The sequence below is a fragment of the Fukomys damarensis genome, unplaced genomic scaffold (genome assembly GCF_012274545.1).
Source record: "Fukomys damarensis isolate Sample0158 unplaced genomic scaffold, DMR_v1.0_HiC HiC_scaffold_17, whole genome shotgun sequence".
Classification (NCBI taxonomy): domain Eukaryota; kingdom Metazoa; phylum Chordata; class Mammalia; order Rodentia; family Bathyergidae; genus Fukomys; species Fukomys damarensis.
The window spans coordinates 39,215,453-39,240,452 of record NW_022900929.1 but is presented as its reverse complement, the minus strand read 5'-3'; the positions used below and the strand labels follow the sequence as shown (position 1 = coordinate 39,240,452).

The 25,000-nt window shown below is 36.5% G+C and overlaps 1 protein-coding gene across 4 annotated transcripts in view; it reads left to right on the top strand.

The window, feature by feature from the left end:
* Positions 1-25,000, top strand: part of Cdin1 (CDAN1 interacting nuclease 1) — a 254,736-nt gene that overhangs the window by 92,228 nt on the left and 137,508 nt on the right. For all 4 annotated transcript variants that reach the window (XM_019207576.2, XM_019207575.2, XM_010624629.2 and 1 more), the window contains exons 6-8: positions 14,964-15,043; positions 15,394-15,443; positions 19,917-19,984. In XM_019207576.2, the coding sequence (XP_019063121.1) occupies positions 14,964-15,043; positions 15,394-15,443; positions 19,917-19,984 (198 nt within the window). The remainder of the gene's footprint in view (positions 1-14,963; positions 15,044-15,393; positions 15,444-19,916; positions 19,985-25,000) is intronic.

Here is a 25,000-nt window from a genome sequence, read left to right as displayed (position 1 = left end):
CCTATCCTCAGCAACACTTTTAATGACTTCGAATTAGCTGTTTTCTAATTACTCACAGAGGCGGGCACCATGATGTGATATGGGTCTCTGCCAGCAGATGGAAACACAGGAGATATGCAGAGACTACCAGAGGGAGGTGTGAGATCACGCTGCAAAGCAGAGACCTGCCCACCTTCCTGAACAATACAGACTTGATCACATGAGCACCCACAATGGTATTACTTTTAGGAGCATCCAAGGGTGTTTTGTTCTGTTTTTTGTCTTTTCTTTTTGTAGAATGTGACACTTGTGATCTAGTCGCCTTTTTTTAGCAGCCCTAGCAAATTTTGGTCAGTCTTTACTCCCTGCTTTCTCTTCTAACTTTGAGCCCAAGTCTTCTCCTTGCCTGTAACAGCATCTTTCTGTGGCACTGCATTTGCCCTGTTTGGTGTGCTGTTTTGAAACTTTTTTTTTTTTTTTTTGGTGGGGGTACTGAGGATCGAAACTCGGGTCCTTACGCTTGAGAATCAGGCAGCAGCACCACTGAGCTAAATCCCTGGCCCTTCTGTTTTTGAAACTTTATTGCTAATATTTGAATTGGAGAGAAATCCAGGAAGCAGGAAGGAATGCTAATAAATTCAGGCCTGATAGATTAGACGCACTAATCGAGAATGTTTCAGATCGCCTTTGAGTGTCATAGGAATAGTGGTAGAGAAGAGTAGCCTTGTGTTGGGCCTGGTTGGTCAAAATCAGGTTGTAGCTCCATCATTACCTAGGAGTCAGACTTTGGCAAATTGTTTAAATTCCTTGAGCCTCAGATTCTTCATTTGTAAGATGGGCTAGCAGCCTTGTAGGTACACTCCAAAAATCCAAAAAGTTAGATCCAGGCATGGGGGCACACGCCTGTAATCCTAGCAATTGGGAGGCTGAGGCAGGGGGGAATCACAGTGAATTCAGAGTGAGCCTGAACTATACAGTGAGATCCTGTCTCAAAAGAAACAAATGAAAAAATTCAGGGTTAATACGAGAGGAGAGTTTATGTTTTTTGCTTTTAATGCTGTGAGCATTGAATCTAGGGCCTCACACATCTAGGCAAAGTTGCTACCATTGAACTGCACCTTCACTCTAAGTGATAAGTATTAAATGGTGCCTGACTTACTATTAGAAGCAAACACACAAACAAAAAAATGCTAGGGCTTTTTTTTTTTTTTTTTTAAGAAGTAAAAGCTTGTTAGGTAGATTGAGTTGCCCCACATTCCTGAGTGTTTGACTGACTTGGCACACATAGGAAGCCATTATTTCTGAGACTTTAGAAATGTAGGTACAACATTCACAGTGTTTACCATATTCACTAATGATAGATATATGGCATTTGATTTTTTTTTGTTTAATTATGTTTTTAAGAGGAAGTTTATAATTACACCTTAGGCAATTATAAAATGATACACAATTATTAAAGAAGAAATTGTGTAGCTGCTAGTAAAGTCATTTCACATGCTCATGCCAGTGGGGAGCACTGTTCTTTGGGGGGGTGCACAGTATCAGATGCTTTTGGAATTTATTTAAAAATGTATCATATTGCCTTATGTTCTGCATTTCCCAAATGCATTATTTTTTTAAAATCCCTACTTATTCATAATGAGTAAACTTCAAATTAAGTCAAATGCATATGGCTACCTAAAAATTACTCTGACAGAGAATTTAAGCAGGACTTGGATCTTTGAGTAGCCTTCTCTTTTGTTTGCCAGTTTGTTAATTAGTTAATTAATTCAGCATTTTAGTAGTAGGTGTCTTACATAGAGCAACTTGAGAGTGATAAAAGAAATATTTCTACTTTTAAGCAGCTTGCAAAACACTCTGATACAGTTCCTCAGTCTGTCATGTGAGCCACATTCCCAAATGGCATTTTGGATAAACAGATACACAACACATCTATGGCATTAAAACTTCACTGCAGTGGTAGGGAGAGTAAAGCAACTGAGAAAAAAAGTTTCGAAATTGTTCATCACTATAGACCAAATTTAGGACCATATAAAACTGGAACTTGAAATCTGAAACTTTGCAGCGTCACAACTAGTAATGGACTTGCAAGAATTTTTCTTATCGGGGTGATCTGCGAAGAGCCTAATTCTTCCTCTAAGTAAAAGCTCCCAGATATTGCAGAAATATGATCTCATTTGTTTTTCTACATTGTGCTAAACATTCCTTATTAGATTTTTAAAAATTGGCATGGTTTCAAATTTTAGCATCCAATCAACCTCTTATAAAAGTATGACAAAGTAATATGTAATCAAGTGCTTAATATGATAACATGATTAATAGACAGACAGTATGACTTCTCTCCATTCCACAGTATGAGGGAGAAGAAGGAATGGAAAGTAAGGGATGTCTTTAATGAAGGAGATGAGCATTGAAGTTTGAGAGTAGAAGTTTTGGCCAAGGAAGGACAAGAAAATACATTCCAGATTTGGAGGACGTGTGGGGCTTGAAGAGGAATGAAGTATAGTGATTGTATTAACCAGGTGCTTAATAAATATTCACTGGTGCATGTCTGTTGGTGAAGGGTTGATTGTATATAATGGCTATACGGCTCTAAGTTGCCTGAGATAATGTCTGAGCAGTGAAAATAATACTTTGGAGCTGTCTTTCTCTGCCCGACCCCAGTAAGTTTATTAGTACATTTAAAGCAAACAGTACAGTTAGTTACATTTATCATTGGGATCTTGTACCTTTATATGATAGGTCTTGGTTCTTATTTTTTTCCTCATTCCCCTGCTCTCCCTTCACCCCCTCCACTCTTCCCTATTTACAAAAACTTTGTTTCCGTTTTTTCCTTTCTTCACATTTTTTTCTTTTCCCTTATTTCCTTTCCCCTCCTTTCCCACTTCCCTTTTAGCCATTTTCTTTCTTTTTCAGCCTCTCTTTGAACCTTATTTATACTTTTAGTTTTTCACACCAGAGAAACTATTTGGTATTTACTCAAGTGTGTTGGAGCTATCTTATTCTCACATAACACTTTCATATTTGATGAATTTTACACTATTCTGTTCTAGTGGGGAAGCAGAATTTAATTTTTCCTTATAGGATTTCTTAATATTAAAAGACACTTCTTTTTTTTTTTTTTTAATTGAGTTTATTGGTACATTTAGGGATACAGTACAGTTACATTCATTGTTGGGATCATGTACCTTTACATGGCAAGTCTTGATTCTCATTTTTTTCCCCTTACCTCTGCCCTCCCTTCACCCCCTCCTCCCCTCCCCATCTACAAACACTTTATTTTCATCTTTTCATTCTCTCACATTTTTTTCTTTTCCCTTTTTGTTCTTCCCCTACGTATCACACCTTCCCTACACCTTTAGCTCCTTTCCTCCCATTTCTAAATGTCAGTAATCTTATTAGAATCTTATGCATTGTTGCAGAATATTCACACCAGGGAAACTATTTGGTATTTACACATGTGGGACTTATTTATTTCACTTAGGAGTATATCTTCAATATGTATCCATTTTCCTATGAATGAATCTATTCTCTCGCTCTTTATGGCTGAGTAATATTCCATTTTATAGAAAAACCACAACTTCTTTATCCAGTTTCCAACGGATGGGCAAATAGGTTGTTTCCAAGATTTAGCTATTACAAACTGTGCCGCTATAAACATGGGTGCACATACTTCTCTGTGATATGATTCTTTTAGTTCTCTTGGAAAGATACCCAACAGAGGGATGGCTGGGTCAAATGGAACCTCCAGTCCAAGCTCTTTGAGGTATCTCCATATTGATTTCCATAGTGGTTGCACTAGTCTGCACTCCCACCAACAATGGAGGAGGGTTCCTTTCTCCCCACAACCCCGCCAACATTTGTTATTGTGTGATTTCTTGATAGCAGCCATTCTTTGTGGGGTGAGGTGGAATCTCAGTGTTGTTTTCATCTGCATCTCTCGAATGACCAGTGATGTGGAACATTTTTTCATATATTTTCTTGCTGCTTTCACTTCTTTGTATGAGAAATGTCTGTTCATTTCGGATGCCCATTTTTGGATCGGGTCTTTATATTTGGGGGGACTGATTGTTTTGAGTTCTTTATATATCCTTGATAATAGTCCTTTGTCTGAGGTACAGCTGGTAAAAATTTTTTCCCACATTGTAGATTGTCTCTTAGTTCTGCTAATGGTTTCTTTTGAAGTACAGAAGCTTTTTAGTAAGATGAGATCCCAGTTGTTGATTCTTTCTGCTAGTTCCCGTGCTACTGAGGATTTGTTCATAAAGTCTTTTCCTATACCAATGTTAAAAGACACTTCTTATTGAGGTTGTCACCTGGGATCAAACTACTAAGATGTCACAGATACACAGAGCCTGGAATTCTCACAAATGGTCCTAACCATGCCTCGAAGTGGCTCCTGCAGGCCACTTGCAGTACTGCAGCTGTCTTGGGAAGACACTGGTAGGTCAGCCCCATGGAAACTGCTTGAGACCATGGTGTCCAAAGGCTTCACACTAAGACTTGAAGCAAAGATGAAATGCCACCTAGTATTTAGAGTTTGCTGTCATGGAGCTCAGCCCCTGGAGCAGTCACATGAAGAAGCAAAACTTCTGGTGTCCCTGGAGCTATAACCAGTAGTGGCTGCCTTCTCCCATCTAGGTTGTCATCTGCAGGGATTGTTTTGGTGTGTTGCTGTTTTTTGGAGGGTTGTTGTTTTTATTAGTGAAGGGAGAACTGGGCTCTAACACCACAGTTCTGACTGCACATAAATTTCCCTTCCAAATGGCTCATTTCGTATTTATGCCTCTCTCATCCTTCTCTCACTCATCCTTTCCTTTGTACTGATTACTGGCATCCAATATATTGTCAGCTGATGCTAGTCCACCTTTTCACGCTCAAACCTATTTGTAATCTTGAATTTGGGTTCCCAATTACAAATGGGCTTCTCTTTTAGTTCATATAGGAGATAGTCAAAAAGCACACTTGGAAGACTCTCAAGGGTCTTGAAAACACAGATGATTCACCTGTTTACAGTGCTTGCCTCTGTTACTTCCAACAGTAGCTGGCTGTTTGTCTGACCTTACACTAAAGACAGCAAGCATTATAATAAAAATGTGTATTACTGTTAGTGATTCTTGGGAAGGCCTCCTTCCTTTGATTGCTGAAATGAAGTGCTTGAAATGCCTTTAGCTAAGGGTAAGAATCCTTATACTATATGGTTAAAGGGTAGCCTTAAATTATACCCTTGCACCAAATGATAAAACAGTAGTTTAATAAATAGAAAGGATTTCTACCAAATTTCCAAAGAACAGCTTTGATAGTGAACTGTACCAAGTGCTGCAAAATGGGGTGTGTGTGTGTGTGTGTGTGTGTGTGTGAAGGCATACTCTGACAAATTTTGCCTGTTGAGCAGATGCACTCTAGCTGTCTCTCATAAGATGGTTGCTGTACTTACTTGATCAGAGCAGGCCTCACACCTCTGTACGCACCTCATGAAGCCATTCATTTTTAACTGTCTCAGCATTAGGCAGTAACACTATGCTTGTTGGTAAGGCAGTGTTTAGAGGCAGAAGGCAGACCACATCATCAGCCAACAACTGCTGAAGCACGAGTGTAACAATTATAAAGGCACCAGTGTTATTTTTTCACTGACGGGGGAGTGAGGATCACAGATATTAATTACTTTTTCAAGATATCATGGCTGATGGGTAGGAGACTCAGGCCTCAAACCAAGTCACTAAGTCTAAGTCTGGCCTCTGCTAAAACCTCTGTTCCGTACTGCCTCTCCAGACATGTTAATGTATAGCTTTCCAAATTCACCTTTTTTGTAGAATCCATGTTTTTCCTCTTTGGAGAAAGATAAAGTAACAATTATATTCTTGTGATGTGTCTTGTGATATGACTGTTAGGTCATAAAGGCCATTAAGTGTCTGTCTGATTCTCCCAGCCAGAATTTCAAGGAGTCTAAGCAGATTCTACAGGAGCTCACATGGTGAGGTTAGGTCTAGCTGTGCCAGACATGTGAATGGGTCATCACAAGAGTGAGTCTTCCGGCTTCCAAAGACCTATCCAGTTGAGACCACACAAAGTGCACCCTGTCTCCTCTGAGCCTAGCCCATACAGCAGGAAAAATAGTAGATTTGAATTATTGTGTAATAAAGCTTCTTCTCAAAAAAAAAAAAAGTGGGAGTACATTTGAGAATCCAATGGAACAGATTCTTGAACCCAAAAGAGTAAGTTGTCTTTTCCACATTTGATGTAATCCCAGTGCTTTGGCCTGGGACACAGAGGCAGCCTTTGGAGAAATTGGAGTAATATTTATTTTCTGATACGCTGTGGCCATTCTCCCAGCACTGCCCGATACCTTGCAGCACAGACGTCTTCAGAGAAGGCAGAGGTGATTCCGCTCCCCACCTTATCCACATCTCTTGTCAGTTGTCCTTCTCTCCATGAATTGAGGTGCCCACTTCTTGGCAACCTTTTCTTTCTATAGTTTTACAATTCTGACATCAAAACAGCTAACACTCTCACAGTCTTCCTTGGTGGTTAAATGATTTACTCTCATAGTATGCTTTGATTCCTTCCTTAATTTTGTTTTTTTGTTTGTTTTTTGTTGTTGTTTTTGTGAGACAGAGTCTCACTATGTAGTTGAGACTGACCTGGAACTCACTATGTAGTCCAGGATGGTCTCAACTCACAGAGATCCTCCTGCCTCAGCCTACTGAGTGCTGGGATTACAGGCATGTGCCACCACGCCTGGCTTCCTTCCTTAATTTTGATTTGTCTGTTATAGGTTTTGGCTTTGTGGTTACTATGCTTACTATAAAAATTTCTTTTGCTTATTTAACAAGCCATTTTGAAATGTAGACACTTAATGTAATGATCATAAAGACCAGAAACAAAAGAGAAGGAAATTATACTACTAAGAAAACTTTACCCCTGTACTTCATTCCTCCCCACATTTTGAATTTTTTATATTCTGTATTATGTTTCTATATTGCCTACCTCTTAACATATTGATGTAGTTATTTTTAATAGTTTTTTTTAGTCTTTATTTCAATGATTTGAACGGTTTACATACCGTGCTTTTAATTTTAGAGCATTCTGAATTAGGAATGTCTGTATCATTCCTCTTACCACTGAGCTTTATACCATCCCACCTTATCTTTTTACTCATTAATATCTCTTTCCTTGTTAAAAACTTCTTTCAGCTGGGTGTGGTGCCACACGCCTGTAATCCCAGCACTCGGGAGGCTGAGGCAGGAGGATCACTGTGAGTTCGAGACCAGCCTGGGCTACACAGTGAGTTCCAGAGCAGTCTGAACTACATAGTGAGACCCTGTCTCAAAAAAACAAAAAAAAAAACAAACAAAAAAAGATATTCTTTCAGCCTGTATTATAGGTTTGGTGAAGAAGAGTATCCTCTCATTTTGTGTTTATTTGGGGAAGTCTTTATTTTTTAGTTTCAAAAGTAGCTTTGCTAGATACAGTATTCTTGCTTGACAACTTTTCCCCTTAGTACTATGAAAATTTTATGCTACTCTCCGCCGACCTGCAAGGTTTCTGCTGAAAAGTTGCCCATATGCATTCATTGTATCTTTTCTCTTGCATCCTTGAGAATTTTCTCATTATCCCTCTTCTGTGAGAACTTGATTATTAGATGTCTTAGTGTAGACTTGGTAGAGTCAAATCTAACTGCCTAGATATTTATATCCTTCTCTGGCTTGAGAAATCTTCTGTTAGTTTCTTGAATAGATAACTCCTTTGACATTCTTTTTTTTTGTTGTTTTTTGTACCAGGGATTGAACTCAGGACCTTGTGGCAGCAGAACCACTGAGCCAAATCCCCACCCTGTCCTTTGACATTCTTAGTTTCCTCTTGAATGCATATAACTTGAATATTTTCTCTTTTAATACCATCCCAACTTTACTATATACCTCTTCATTCTTTTCCCTAGCCATATATTTTCAAAGAGCCTATCTCTGCACCCACTAACTGTACCCAGTTTCTTCTTTCTAATCTGTACCACTACTGATGTCTTCACACAAAAACAGGAAACAAACTTCCCTCTGAATATTTTATTAAAGGGCCTTCAGACATTCAAAACTCTGATTGCTATAGTTGATGGACCATATTTCCAAGACAAAGACATAGAAATGCTAAACAAAAAATTAAAAACATTCAAGTACAAACAAAATTAATTAAATCTTAAGGTGTTAAGATTTGAAAGAATCTGTGTTTATAGTTGTGAACAGAATTGGTACCATAAGATTTGAACATGAGGGGTTAGAGCCTAAATTTTTAGCTTCCTGGAAGGATAGATATGCAAGTAGGAGCTAAAATTCAGCCTCCACAGTAAAAATGGATTAGGAAAACTGCTTGCCTGAAGAAAATGGCAAGGAAGCTTTCTTACTGTATTCTTTGTTGTGGAGTATTAGGACAAAAGAGAGATATTAGAAATTGGTCAGCATTCTTTGTGGGTATGGCTCCATATTTATATTCTTGTTTACTTCAGAAATTCCAGGCTGGCTTCTACAAAAGTAAACATGAAACTACTTTTTGATAGCTACCTTCACAGTGTAGGGCAAACAATGCTTGCTGACATAAGCTCCCAGTAACAATTTGCATACCAAGGGAGGTAACTAATTTCCATGGAGAATATTCATAGGAGCTTATTTAGGTAGGTAAGTAGATACATAATGGATGGGTGCATAAATAGGTAGATAGTATATCATGAAAGGAGATGGAAGAAAATAAAGGTACTGTAAAATGCATCTGTGAGACAAAGCATATAACTATCACATCAATTTTAAAATTATATATATACTGCTTGAATAAATAAAATGAAAGATTACAATTGGATCAATAATGTGAAAAACACCAGATGTATTTGAAAAGATTCAAGTGAAATTATATATGTTACTGAAGTTAGGAGTCTATTAGATGAGTATAATGCAGATGCATTTCTGTATCCATGGGGCATTTTCTAGGAACCTCTGTAAATAATGAAATCTGTAGATACTCAGGTTCCTTTTATAAAATGCTGTAGGATATGCCTATGCATAACTTGCTGTATATTTTAAATCATTTCTAGATTTCTTATAATTCCCAATACAATGTAAATAGTTGTTATACTACATTGTTTGCAGAACAAAGAGCAGGAAAAACTGGCTGTATATGTTCAATTAAGAGCTTTTATTTCCCTGGTTATTTTCAGTCCGTGGTTGATTGAATGCATAGATGTAGACCCCTTCGATATGCAGGACAGACTGTATAGATTCTTCAGAAGATGAGAAGAGAAAGTGATGAGAATTTAAGGAATGTACGTTTATGATACTATAAGGATGATCTGAAGAGGTAGTGTAGACACTGTGTAGGAGCAGGAGACGATGGCGTATAGTCTAAGGCTAATGGATATCCAATGAAAGAGTTCTAGAGGAAGTGATGAAGGCTAACACTATAATGGCTTAGTTTCTTTTCAAACAGTTTTAAGACCTAGATCCTGAAGTTCATAAAACATAGCTAATCCCATGGCAGCTAAATAAAAATCACAGTGCCTAGTCACACAGTGATGAAACCATTGGCTATCAAAAAAATTCTAAAAGTAACTGGAAATAAAACACATTATATATACAAGGATCATTGGTAGCTTCACAATATAGTTCTCATCAGTAACTGTAGCGGCCAAGAGACAAGAGTAGAATCATAGCTTCAAAGAGTTAAATTAGAATGACCCTTGGCCTGCAATTGTATATGTCTTTATATTGTCGTTGAAGACAAGACCAGACCGTGGGATTTTACTACACAGTGAGCCCAGGTGAGAGAACTAATGAATGTCATGTTCAAGCAACAAGGATATTGAACTCAAAAGTGGACAGTGGGATTCCCGAAGCAACATTGAAAAGAGATGGCAGATGGCTGATCAATCTAAATAAGAATTGAGTGCTTTAAAAAAAAATGTGGAGGGTAACTCTGGGCTATCTTGAGATACAAAACAAGGTGTGTGTATGTGATATGCTAAAACTGGCAAATGGGATTATGGAGGTTGTGGTTGGTAAACCCCAAGTTCTGCAGAGACCCAGGAGAGCAAGTGGCTGTGATTACAGTCTAAAAGCCATCAGGCTGGAAGGCCAGAAGAAGCCAGTGTTTCAGCTAGAGACTAAAGGCTGGGAGAATACTGAATACCAAGGTCCTACCTCCAAGGCAGAAGGAATTTTTCTGTTAACTCAGCTTCTTGCTCTAGTTAGGCCTTCAGCTGATTGGCGAGGCCCCACCACACTGGGGAGTGTTGTCTGCTCCCTACTCAGATGTTAAGATCACCCAGAAACGCCTCAGGGACAGGTCCAGAGGGATGTTTTACCAACTATTTCTGCACCCCTGACCCAGTTAAGTTGTCAGATAAAATTGACCACTTACCCAGATTAATTGGGAAATATGTTGACAAACAAGATGGTTAGTAATAATAGACACAGTCAGGTCCAGTGATGGAGGGAATGAGTGCTTTCCAAGTTCCTTTAACAAAATAAAGATTAGATGTTGATTCAGTTTAAATATATTTTGAGAGTACTACTATAAAACAGATGTACAGTGTATTCTAAGAGAATAAACAGAGAATAATAAATAAAAATTTACTAGAATATAGAGAAAACTAGGAAAATGATTAGCAGAACTTGGAAGATAGAGAGCAAGATACGTCTGAAAGCATCAGTTACAACGAATATAAATGGCTTAAAGTCATATCTTTAAAAGCAGAGGTTTCTTAATAGAATTTTAGAAAATCTTGCTAAATGTTGTTTCCAAGAGTAACATTAAGACATAGTGACACAATAAATTTATACGTAAAGAAATGGAGTATCAGATACACAAGGTAGATATTATCCAAAAGAAAAACTGTGCAGCAGTGTTACCAGTTGGTAATATTTAAACTAAGAAAAAATTATATCAGAGATAGTCATGACATGTTATCAAAAGACATACTGAGATTCATGTGTGTAACAGTGGGAGTGTGCATACACCCTAAAGTATGATCTCCAAATAAATAAAGTGTTGGCAGGAATATAAAGAGAGACTGATAAATCTGGAGTAGTAGAAGATGATTATTTCGTATCTGCTTTACTAGACATACCTGAACTTTATACCTCAAAAAGCAGAATTTCAGGATTTTAAGAACAAAAATTTTTTTACAGATTTACCAGATAAAACCACAGAGGAATTCAAACAGATGCCCCATATTGATATAGCTATCACAAATTAGAAATAGCAAAAATCTGAAATTTTTAAGTAATCTATGGGCCAAAGATGATATAATTAAAACTACAAGATATTTATAAATAACAGACAATAAAACGTGTGGTATGTAGTTAAAGCAGAATTTGAGAGTATTATAGCCTTGAAAAATATATATTGGCCAGGCACGGTGGTACACACCTGTAATCCCAGCACTTAAGAAGCTGAGGCAGGAGAATCACTATGAGTTCCAGGTCAGCCTGGGCTACATAATGAGTTCAAAGCCAGCCTGAACTACATAGTGAGACCTTGTCTCATAAAAAACAGAATATATTAAAAGATTGAAAATAATTTTTTGGTGCAGTGTTTGAACCCAGGCTCGCATACATGTTGTACGTGTGCTCTACCAATGAGCTGCAGCCCAGCCCTTGAAATGAATTTTATAAAAAGCAAAGTAGATAAAAAGACATAAAATGGCCAACTCAAAGTAAAGCAGCAGGAAGTAGTGATGAAAAAAGATAAATGAAATGTAATTAGAAAAAATAGCATAGTAGAAAGGATCAGCAACACTGTTTTGGTTTTTTAAAAAATACTGTTATTAAATCAACCTCTAGCAAGACTGATAAAGAAAATTTATACTAGTCAGTGTTAGATCATCTAAAGTAAATTTATTGCAGATGCACAAGTTAAATCAAGTTAGTTGGTGTTTAAATGTTGATTGCATTGGACTTAGGAGTTTATCTTAGGAAAATTTAGGCATTATATCGTAGCCCAGGCTCTGCAGCAGCTTATGTTCAGAGATAACAGTTCTCTCCTATTGTTGGGCCTAGCTCCGAGTGACTGGCATTCTTGCTGTGTACATCCTTGGTAGAAATGAGAATCCGGCCAGTAGGAGCAGTGGCAGGAGTAAACTGTGAAAGCAACATCATCCTTCTGAGATTCCTAAACTGCAGAACGTGTGAGTGGAAGTAGATGGCACTCTCTGGTTTGATCAAGACTAACAGTCCTTTGCAAAGGCAGAGTGGAAAGCCCCACCTGTGGAGACCGGCATGCCCGTGGTCTGCCCCAGAGGCCTTGACTTTCATTAGCGCTTTCTCTCTTGCTCTGAAAAACTGGCAGGTTGCAAGAAGAGGAAAGACATCACCATAGGTTTAAAAGAAGAAGCAGACTCAATATGTAGGTTTTGCTACTTCATTTAAAACAGCTGACTTCCTTTATTTTGAATAGCATTCTGTTCAAAGTGTTCACACTATGTTTTTTACAGATTTATTGGTTATGCCCCTTAATGCTGATAAGCATCCTCTTCTAAAATTTATATTGTAAGGAAAATTATGTCATTATATTCTTCTTTTGATAGTTCCTTTTCCTCTCTTAAAATAAATGACTCATTTTTCTCTTGTCCTAGAGCATTATCCCTCTTCTTTTTTGGAGAGAGCCTTTGTTTAATGATTGTAGTGATGAATTTGCATATAATTTGGCATGAGATCGGTAATTTTCCATAGAATAGCACTTTGGGTCACATTGCTGGACCATTTATATGTTTCCTTTTCCTCACATGAGAAAGTTTTCAGTATAAAACCTTAGCCAGGACCAGGTACATATGGGGAAGGCCCTCTTTTTCCTTGAGACCCTTAAATGTCCTCATGGAAGGTGGCCAGGCTATTTTGTTGTTGTTGTTGTTGTTACCAGGGATTGAACTCAGGCCCTTGAGTTTGTGGGGCAGGTGGTGGAACCACTACACCAAATCCCAGCCCCAGTTCTGAGGCCTTTGAATTAGGTTGTGAAACTAAGCAGGCTACCAGGGACATTATTATCTCTTTAGTAATATTGCTGCCATAATCTATTTATTTTTAATATGATTAGCTCCTTTATATTCTCAATATTTGTACCACTTATCCATGATTATGTCTTACAGAAATAATGGGTCATACTTACGTTTGTATATGGAAAATGCATAAGTCTGGTTTGATTCTTAGTATTCTTTAAACTTTGTAGCTCTTTTCTTTGGAGAATTACACAGGAACCCTTGTCAGCTGAGATGATCTCATCAGGCTGCAGAGCTGATTGTAGAGACAGAGCTGGATAAGAAAGCTCAGTGGTCCTCTCTTTGGATTTCATATGCCTTCTCTATGTTCAGTATAAACACATGTTTACAAATGACTGTTAAATGTAACTGTTGCTTTACACATGCAGTTGTGTGACTATTTAAAATAATTGAACTTCTATTTGTAGACTCAATGCTGTGCTTAAGTGAATAAGGTATAATTGCCTTATTTCCTTCCCCAGAATTTACTAACATTTATTATATCTGTCAGTGTTCTTATATCTCTGAACTTGAAAAAGAACATAGTAAAAAAAGTTAGATCAGCAATCATCTTGCAACTTGAATGATGTAGATCTGAAATCTGTGTTCATTTTCTTATCTAAACTACACAATGTGCATTTGAGTCTGTGCTTTTCTGGGACCAACTCGAAGCTATTTTGCTCATACTTGGGAATGATTCCACTGGAGGACTTTGACAGAATTGATTCCTAGGTAATACCTGACTAAGCTTTAGCTTACAGACCTACATTCCTCCCATGCCTCAAGAGGAACTCTGGCCCCCTGAGCTGCTACATACCTGTAGTGAACAAAAAGAATCCAGGACTTTCTACCTTGCTTTTCAAAGATTGTCACCTGCATAACATCCTTCACTGGATGTCCCCCTTCCTGCCTTTATTCTTCTATAGCACTCTGTGGGATTTCAGCTTAATTTGAAACTGGTTAAGACATATTTTAAGTGGAAAACTTGTGTATATATCAAATACACATTACCCCCCACAAACACAATGAGACCTCCATATCTTGGGCTCTAAACACATGGGTTGAAATATAGAACGTGAAAGTCTTGTCTGCACTGAGCATGTGCAGATTGTTCTTGTCATTATTCCCTAAATAATAGTATTTATATAGCATTTACATTGTATTAATTATTATCAGTTATCTAGAGATTATTTAAAATGTATGGAAGGTTGTGCCTAGGTTATATGCGAATTCTATGCCATTTTGTATAAAAGGCTTGAGCATCTATGGAATTTAGTGTCAGGGGTGGGAGTGGGGAAGAGCTCCTGGAACCAATCTTTTATGGATGCCAGATACTAAGAGCCGACTGTACACACACACACACACACACACACACACACACACTCTGTCTCTCTTTCTCTCTCTCTCTCTCTCTTTAAATTTTGGAGTCCCTCAGCCAATGTTATCTACTTTTCTCATGTGTGAAAGGGGGATAATATTTTATTGAATTTGAAGAGAACTGTTTTAGAAAGGTTTAGTATTCAGAGATGGTTGAGAGTTATTTTTATTAACATCATCAGTGCCTTTAAATCTGACCCTACTTTAATGAAGCTGTACTGTTACATATGCTTGGTTATGAAATACCTACCTACAAAAAGTAAATACATTTCTTTTCTGGTTGTTTTGTGGGGCTTTTTTTCCCCAAGTGGGCTTTTCCAAAGCTAATTCATCTGCAAAAAGACATATGCTTTAGGTCTGGACTTGTTAATTTACCTTGGAAAAAATAGGTCATCATCAAATCTGGCAATGTAGTTTATAAGCTTGGCAACATGGTCTAATTAAAAGCTTCTCTTAGATTAAAAATGGAAAAATGATTAGTATCAGTAATATTTTTGTTTTCATGGTTTGAGTGTATGTAGGTATATGTCATTTCTCATGTTGCATTAAAAGTATGTTGACTGTCTGTTAATAGTTTATCTCTTCTCTTCCACAGCCTCCAAGTCTGTTATAAATAGTATGCTACGGGACCCTTCTCAGATTCCAGATGGAGTTCTAGCGAATCAGGTCTATCAGGTATTAATCACAGCTGTCTATTTTCAGTGGCAGTGCTGTTATCTGGCTAGCAGAGTAAAGGATTTTAAACCTCATTTAATTACTGTCATCATAAACTATCACTGAGGTCAGGGTGCACCATAAATGGCAATGCAATATTTGTGAGAAAAGCATTTCACTTTTTTAATAGCTTGCTTTTATAGTAAATAAAAAGCATGCAGTTTTTGTTTTCTGTGATTAAATGTGAACAACCTTTTGATAGCTTTCTTTTTTGGAGTGGGGGAAGAAAAGTAATTATTGCTTTTAGGGTGTTTACTGGCATGATTTCCATAGCCACCCCATCCCAGACCCCTTCTCTTGTTTGTCTGCAGTGCATTGTGAACGACTGCTGTTATGGACCACTGGTGGACTGCATCAAACAGTATCCTTCTCCATAAAATTTTAGGTGCACAATTGACGAGCTTAGACTCAGTGGAGAAGACGTGTCTAGCTTTAACCTGACATAAAGTTCTGCTTCACAAAACACGTGTCATACTCTTCTATTTTACATTCCATGAACTGGAGGGTCACTGCAGACTATTCTTTCCTACAGCTTAAAAATCAGATGGGCCACAGGAAGATGTCAGTTCAGCAGTTGCACAGTCACAAGCCTATTTCAAACTGGTTGGTTTTCAATGAGTTTAAAGGTACAGAGTCATTAGGCAGGTAACTTACTGTCTTGTGAGGTATCTAATCATTCCAGGGAACATTTTAAAAAATATAACAGAGTTCTGTTGAAAATGTGCCAAATTCGATTGAGTCTCCTAGAATAAATTTTGAGCCTGGAGTTAAAGGAGGATGTGGTTGAGATGCTGCCAGAGACCATTACAGATTAAAGGGCAGTTTTTTTGTTTTTGTTTTTGTTTTTTTGCATAAATGCCGATTACAATCTGAGCTGTCATTTAGATACCTAATAAACATTTTTAGAGAAACCATGCTAATTTTTCCTTTGGGACTGGACTTAAGGCTGTGAAAACAGATGCCCAGTCATTCTTCATTAAAACCATTGAAATTACTAAAGAGTCCGTGTTCACTCCTTAAAACAGGATGGGATGGATGGTATCCCCTTCATGAAGTAGGACATTACTAATCAGTAAATTTAGTATTGTAGTAATAGTGAAGAATTTTATAATCCCTGATAAAAATAATATTTAAATGATTATTAGTGACTTTAATGGATATACTATGTATCTTAGTCCATGATTTTTGTGTCTCAATATAAACATGGTCTTTCTGGGGTAGATTTTGTTGGCATAGCTGGCACTGTGACAGCTGTGACCCAGATTACCAGTTAGGGTTTTTATTAGAAGCTCCTATAAGTTAAACGTGTATATGAATGCCTGCACACATGTGTTTGTATGTGTTTGCTTGTATTTCTCCTTGTTTCACAAAGGCTTAGTGTAAGTAAAATTTTTGATTAAAAAATTTATTTCCTAAGTAAAATTAATATTTGAAAATAGTCTAACATAGCCCTCTCACAAGAACATTCAATACCTATGATATAGCCTTTTTTGTAGATAGTCTTCAACTGAATTCCCCTGCCTAGCCTAAAATAATAAAAAACAGTATTGTCACAAGCTTGCCTTTTTATTAAACTAAAGTAAAACTGTACTTCTGCTCTCCATGTAAAATTAATGATAATGTTAGAAATTGTAGAAGTGCCAACTTTGTGTTTCTGCAGTAATAAAGTTTAGCACATTCATATAACAACTAACACCATCTCAGAGTATCTGAGGCTGAATTACATGTTAATTTTAAAGCACATAAAATAGTTAAAAATCAATTTAAAGTTAAGGTTTTAAAAGCATAATGTCTTTTGAAGGATTGCATATTGATTTTAAATATAACTATCTAATTATATATGCATGGACTAAAGTATGAAGTCAACTGCTTTGTAAATGCCAGGAGGCTATTTTTCAGTAATAGTTGAGATGCTTACGGGAAACTAGATTGCTGCTTTGCTGGGGAAGAAAATGGCTTGTGAGGTTATTTACAAGTTTTGCCCCATGGTCACTGCCATACATCAATAATAGGTATTCTTATAGACAAAGTCTAAGTGTTTCTGCTTATGGAGCATTATAAATTCTGTTTGGAGTATTTTCCTTACATTTTTTTGTCATCACTCACTTGCATTCTTTTTGGCTGTGTTATTGCCTGTAGGATTTAATGTAGTCATGATTTCAGTTGATAAAGATAATGGTGTATGTCTATAAATTACAGTCATTGACTAGATTATAATATTTTTGCAGTTCCATTATGACTCTTGCCAGTAAAATTGGTTTTAAAGCTTTATTTTCTAGACTTTATTTTATATGTTTATGTCGAACAAAGCATAATCAAGAGGTATATCTTTCCAAAATCTCAAATTGGTGACTGCTTTTACCATGCAAAATAAGAGAGGCAGAGAAGTTTATAGAGAAGCTGGTTTTATTGTTGCATTGAAGTTGTTGCAGTTTCATATAATGTAAATATACTTGCAGCGATGTTTCCTCAACTAATCAACAGGAATTATTTTATTTCACACCAAATAAAAATGGTTGGTTTTTTTGTGTGAATGAAAATGGCGTTTATGTGGCATTCTGATAATTTGGTAACGTTTATATTGCGTACTTTCAGTACAGTATACCATTTTCTAAGAAAGCACACATTTGGTAAATAGAGTAGTGTAAAATCTTTTTACTCTATTATGAAAGTTACACATAGACATTTGGATAAATACAGTAAAGCAGGTTGGTCCTTTACTGATAAAACATCACACAAAGCACAGTGGAAAAGAGCATATATGTGGCCTTGTGCCTTCTCTTGCTTTTAGTGTCTGCTATATTTTTTCTTTTATAGCCGTACTCAGCCGCACCTTTCCCACCACAGCTCATACTCATTGAGGGAAAAAGTGAGAAACCAGCCACTTCAACTTTCTCAAGTGTGAGTCCTGGGCACAGCTCTCAGACAAAAGTCTACACAGAGAAGCAAGGAAAGGTAATGATTCAGGAAGCTTCAAGTGCTGTGGGTTTCATTTCTGTGCCATCAGTAACCTCAGTTTTATGATTCAACATTTTGGATGTAAATAATTCACAACAAGAAAAGTGAGAGCATATTTATGTACAATACAAGTAAATAATTTAGTTCTAAAATGTGGGATGCCCCTAGTAATGAGATACCATTGAGAGTTATTCATCTAATGTTCTTATCGGACTCTGAAAATGTGTGAAAATTTGCAATTTAAAAATCTGTAGGTTTTTTAAAATTTTTGTTTCCAATTAGAAATTAAGTAAAGCACAAATGTGTACACTGGAAAAGGAAGGAAAGCAGTAGTAAGAAAGAAGCAGTAATGATGACTTACCACTTATTTGGATGGAAGGCATAAATGACTACATCTCTTATAATTACGGATTTAAAATTCATTCACCAGTATGTATTAATGAAGGACGTGATGATTCTGTAGAAGAAAAATGTTTGTAAGTGGTGTGTATGTTTTATTCAAGTTGAACTCTCACAGTGCAAGATCAAAGGCGTCTCTGGTAAGCCAAGGAGTGATGCCACTAGGTTGGCATTCTCAGTGAAATGGAGGGTGAAGGCAGCGATTCCGAGAATTATTACCAAGTGCTCTGGCCGAATTAAAGTACAAGAATAGGGTAATGTTTTTCTCCAGACTTCGTGCCATCCCACCCCTTTGGAAAGCAGACTAGACTTCCAAGCCCTACTCCTGATTTTATTATTTACCAGCTATGGGACTTCAAGTCGCTCTGCCTTTCTAAATCTTACTTTCTTTTAACTGTAAAAGTGGGACTAGTAGGGCCGGGGATTTAGCGCAGTGCTTCTGCCACCTGCCTCGCAAGTGCAAGGACCTGAGTTTGATCCCCGGTACCAAAACAAACAAACAAACAAAAAATTAAATAAAGAAAAATGGGACTAGTAATAGCATCTATTCAGGTGGTTGTTGTGAAGAATAAATAAAATGACATCTCAAAATACCTAGCACAGGGCCTTCTTATGGCTATTATTGATTACTGTGTAATTTTTATGCTTTTGGAAAAGCTCTGTGGAGGTCAGAGGCAGGTTTATTCTCATTCTCAGCTTTTCCACATAGAACTGGTCTTGTGCAGGTTCTTAAGTCTCTGGTTTCTCACATACGAAATAAAGCTTGTAACGATTGCAAGGATGGAGTAACATAAGTACATCACTTAATACAGTGCCTGCCACCTAAGAAGCACTGAAACAATTTACTTGTGTGTCTGTTTATCTGCATATATGTAAAAGACTCTTGAAGAGCCTCTATACTATACTCTCTCCCAGTATTAGTCATCTCTAAAATGTCTTCGTTTTGGATAACCTACACTCTCAAGTCGGTTGGTCATTGGGCCTCTCAAGTCACAGCAGATCACTAATAGTAGACAGAAAGCGGAACAGAGGAGCTGCTAAATGCTGGCTCAGAGACAAGTATGATTTCACATATTTACAGAACTCTGTAAGACTGGAGATTCTTCTGGGGCAAACCTAGTTAGTATTCTTAGCTGTAAGGTAAGTGCTTAATTAGTGCGTACTAGATTTAATTGAGAGATTTTTAGCAGATTAATGGGTGTTTGAAAATGTCTCCCCACCTTCTTAAAAGAAGTTGAAAACACACCCATTATAAATCATTGCTTGCCAGAATACATAATCATTATAGAAAAATCACATTGCAGTATTTAAATGAGAGGATGAAAATTTTTTTGAAATGTCATTTCTCAGAGATGTGGGCCACAGGTTGTAGTAGCTACCTCAGTGCTCCATTTCTTCTCCAAGTGAGGACCTGGTATTAGCGTTTTCCTGATGTTGCAGTGCTGCCTATGTTGCCTTCCTTAACTATACTCCCCAGTGCCATTGGTCATGAGCATGAGGTCTTGCTGAGAGACTTGCTTCTGGAGAAGAACCTGTCCTTCCTAGGTGAGTATTGCTCTAAGCTTCCCTGGCTGGTAATGATATCTTCATGAGTGCTTAAGTATATATTTTTTTAAATCTTCCACCCAAAGTTATTATGTATTGAAGGAAGAGAGAATGATGATTGATGCTCTGCATGTTATTTTTTATTGATTTAGAACTGAGCAGGAACTCAGTTACCTAATCCCCTGTACATACAGCACATGCACAGGCTTACAATTAATATTTTATAGAATAAGTGGCTGAAAAAATGCTTTAATATCTGTTGCAGTATTACTTTTGGTGTCATGAGATATTAACTATAATCTGGGCCTTATGAGAGAGGGAAACAGAAGAAATATTGTCTATAAAGTGCTTTATATATTAAAAAGAATGGTTGGAAAAATTCATGTTAGATGTGTTCCTCTCATGTATGGAATAAGGAGGGTAGTTCTTTACTTGAAAGCAAAATATTAAGCTTTTATTATTTTTATGCCAAACATTAATTGTCCTCATAGGTTTAGTATGATTGTTCAAAATCCCACATGTATGCATGTGTTTGTATGCCATTGTAGAATGTTATTACAGATTGCTGTTTCAACATCTCTTAAGAATTAGAAATTAAGTCTCAAAGGATAGACATGTAATAGCTGGTTGTGGAAACTATAAACCACTCTGTTGTGAGTGTCTCTTCTCCATTTTATTTTATTTTAGCATTTCTCTCCTTATTTGTTTGTTTTTTCCATTTTAAATGTGGTAATTTATAACAAATCTATTCATGAGTTATTTTTTGGATTTATCTTGTGTAGATACTGAGTATGGAATAATTTTTAGGACAAAAAAGTAAAGAATATTGGATTACATAACTTTTGTTCCAAATTAGACAACAGAATCACCAAATAAACTCAAGACATGTTTCCATGTCACTTTAAAATGTTTAATACAGTCTTGCAATAAATCTATTCTGTATCATAATGTTTAATTTTTTAGTAATAAATTAGAAACTGAAATTGGATATACTGCAGAGTGTTGATAATTTGAAGCTGAAAGATATATTCTCTAGGGTTAAAAAATAGTAGAATAGGAAAGTGATCTCTAGTTACTAAATTTCAGTATGTAGAAGCAGCAAGTTATTCCATTTAAAAAGAACTATTGAATTGCTCAACCTATGAAAATAGGGGAATTAGGGAAGAAACTGCCTTTTGAAATCTAAAAATAAAATGATAATAAATCAGAACTGGCTGTAATGGATGTCCATGATGCACCATGCATTGTATTTCAGAAATGTGAGGTTCTGATAATATTTTTAAAATTAGCAGATCATATTCACTCAGTTAGTGGTCAGTATAGGCATGGCCAAATCCAGTTGTTTTGCTTTTGCTTTTGTTTTAAGCTACCACCTGAGTAGTCACACTTTCATAGCTTCTCTCTCTTACTCTTCTGGAACTGTCTGCCTATGACCAGTGGGGCCCTCAGCCCCATTTCTCTGATTGGCCTAACTTTTCTCTGCATTCCTACTGAGGAGTAAGAGCTTAGATGTGGCCATGTTTAGATGTAGATCCTCAGCTGCCCTGAAGTGGGTGTGTTAGACTGAACTCACCAAAGGCAGTGTGGAAGTGTGGGCAAAGAATCACTGCCACTTGATTACGAGTAGTACAGAAAAGAGTCTAAAAATTGAAATGGATGCATCCTGTATGTTCTTCTGTACTGTGGGAAGACAGGTGATTATTTTATAGATGCATGTCCAAAAAATGAGATGTGATGAATGTTTAAAACTAAATGCATTTCTCAGTTCCATTTTCAAGCTTTACCTCATCAGCATACAAGAAATTGGTAATTTATTCTAAGCATAGTAAGTGCTTTAATGCGGTACTAAGGGGAGATGTGTTTATATATAGTTAAAGCATGAAAATGCAAAGGCTTTATGAAATACTGTTGTGGAATTGTTGTTCTTTTACCTTGTAAATACCTCTCCACAATGATTAATTAGCTCTAAAGTACTGTACCAGGCAAATTTAAGTAGATCATCATGTTAAATCCACCTATGGAAAATATTAATATATTAAATAAATTATTAATCTAATTATATTATTTATTGTTTACCTGTATGCACCTTGATTTTTGTTTCAGAGACTTTGCAAATGCATTTCATTTTAATTTTTTGATAAGCAGAAGTAACATCTCTCTGTTGGTTTCTAACCTGAATTACTTTCCAAAGGAAAATATTTTTCACTGTTTATGTACTAACCCTTTTAAAGATTATGATTTCCCTAAAATTTTACCCTATTTTACATTTTCTCCACATCATATTTTATAGTTACTGTAGTATTTTAATAAGATATGAAATAAAGATTCTACATTTTTAATTTCTGCTTTGTAAAAAGCCTCAATACTTATTAGAGATATTAATTTGTTTACAAAATATATTGAGTCAAGTTAACAGTATAACTTCTCAAGTACCCTGTAATCCAATTTTTCTTTCTTTTTTTTAAATACATGCTTGCAGTACGTGCAGTTTACAATCATCTTGGGGAGTGGGTGGATATGCATAATATGTCCTGGTTCTTTTTTTAATCCTCTTCCCTCCTTCCTTCTCTGAATCCCCTTTCCCCATTTCACTCTTATTGATATTAATCTAATGTCGTGTTTATGATATACTTACATTCATTTAAATTTATAGGCTCCTAAATGAAAAAATGGAAATAAAGTTTTTGTAAATAGGGAAGGGAGGAGGGGGTGAAGGGAGGGCAAGGTATGGGGAAAAATGAGAACCAAGATCTGTCATGTAAAGGTAAAAGTTCCCAATGCTGAATGTAACAGTACTGTATACTTAAAAATAAGTACCAATAAACTCAATGAGGAAAAAATTTTAAAAATAAATTATTAGGCTCCTGTACATGGCATATCTTTATCTAATTAACTTCCCCTTCCCATCTCCTCTTGCCTGCAGTCTCCTGGACCCCTTCCTATTTATGAGTTCTATCCCCTTGTCTCCTTCTGTCCACCCTTTATTATGCTTTTTATCTGTACTTTTCCTTAGTCAAATGAGAGATACTATACAATATTTAAACTTGTGTGTCAGATTTGTTTCACTCAACATTGTATTTTCCACCTTGTCCAGATGCATGCGTTTTCCTGCAGATGTCTCAGATTTGTCCTTCTTTATAGCACAATAGTAGTATTCCTTTAAATATAAGAATAATAATTATTTTTGTTTGGTTTTATTTTTTGAGACAGGGTCTTGCTTTGCAGTTCAGGCTGGCCTTGACTTCACTGTGTAGCCCAGGCTGGCCTCGAACTGGCAGCGATCCTCCTGCTGCTGCCTCCTGAGTGCTGGGATCATGGGTGTGCACCACCACACCTAGCTCTCTTAATTATAGATACCACATTTTCTTTATCCATTCATCTGTTGGTGGGAATATAGGTTGCTTCTAGGATTTAGCTTTTATGAATTGTGCTGTTATAAACATCGGTATTCATATATGTCACTGCAGTGTGATGTTTAGGTCTTCAGGGAAGATACCTAGAAGGGGGACGGCTGTGTCATATGGAATTTCTCATTTAGCTTCTCCGTACTGATTTGCATAATGCTTGTGCTAGTTTACATTCCCACCAAGACTATCTCTTGATATCTCTTGCCAATAGAAGATAAAAACAAAGTAAATTACTCTTCTTTTTTTCTTAGCCTTACTGTTTTTTTTAGTTTCCTTGTTTCATAGCCAGTTACTAAGCAGGTGCTATGGCACAAGATTTAACCTGGCAGTATGGGAAAGAGAAAAAAAAAAGTGTCCTTTTCATTGAGAACTTGTTTGGACTCATGTGGAACTATTATCCTATCTCACAAACATATTTATACAAAAAGTATACTGCCATCAGACAGCTCAAAATGGAATAAATGATTTTAATTTTCCTGCTATGAAATAATTTTTATTTATATATTCATTTATTTCACAAGTTAATGAGCTCAGTGCTATTGTAGGCAACAGACAAAAGTCAAATGGTGTTATGGTCTAGAAAGACTACCAAAACATGGATGTAGATAATTTTCCACAATTTCTGGAGGTTCTTGTAAATCTTCTATTCATTATATTTTCTTTCAACTAATGTTTTTAGTGTGTTTTGTACATGCCAGGAACTGAAAGTGTACTAGTTAGTGTGAAGATGATCAGTTACAAGCGCCCTGTGTCCCAGAGATGCACAGCTATGCACACTCCTGTCACATTTGTTCTCTTGAGAGTGGAGTTCTCTGTCTAGTACATCTCCCTGAACAGTTGCTCAGTTGTCTTCATAATGAAAATAAATGCACCTATTGCTATTGTCACACTGCTCTTATTAAACCTTTCAAACAAAAGATATACATTATGCTAAAAATCAATAACTACACTTTACAGGTGAAAAAAATGTTGCTGCTCTATGAACTACTTTTACAGACGTGGTGGTAGAATTTTACATATTCATCTTTTCTACTTCTCCAGGACCTTCTTGCCCTGCGTACTTTTAGGATGGCTACTTGCTTTCATTACCATGGCTCTCTTACCACTGATCTGACCCATCTTTTAAGTATGTTCTATCATAAAGGCTGTTAAAAAAATTTAATTTGAATCAAACGTGATACCTTCTAGGAAATTTTAAAATATATTTCAGCAAATGTTAGTAGTTCTTTCCAAGGATAACTAATTTAGAATGAATATTGATCGATCAACATCTGAGGTCTCAGAAAATGTCAAGAACCACTGTTTACTCCTAAGCTTTCACATACAGAGAACTCTTTCTAAAATTTAAATTGATCAGTAAGGACTGCAATCATCCTTACCACCTCTGCTAAGGATTTATCCCATTTCTGATATTAACACAATAGAAAATTTGATCTGCTGATAAGGAGGTTTTGATATATATCTCACAAATGGTTCATGAGATTATGCTTTGTTAGGTTGTTTCCTCTTGCTAGTTTTGTTGCTGTTTTTTTTTCTTTCTCTCTTTCATTCTTTCTTTAATTTAGTTGCTTTCTGTTTAGCTTTTTTTTTTTTTTTTTTTTTTTTTGTT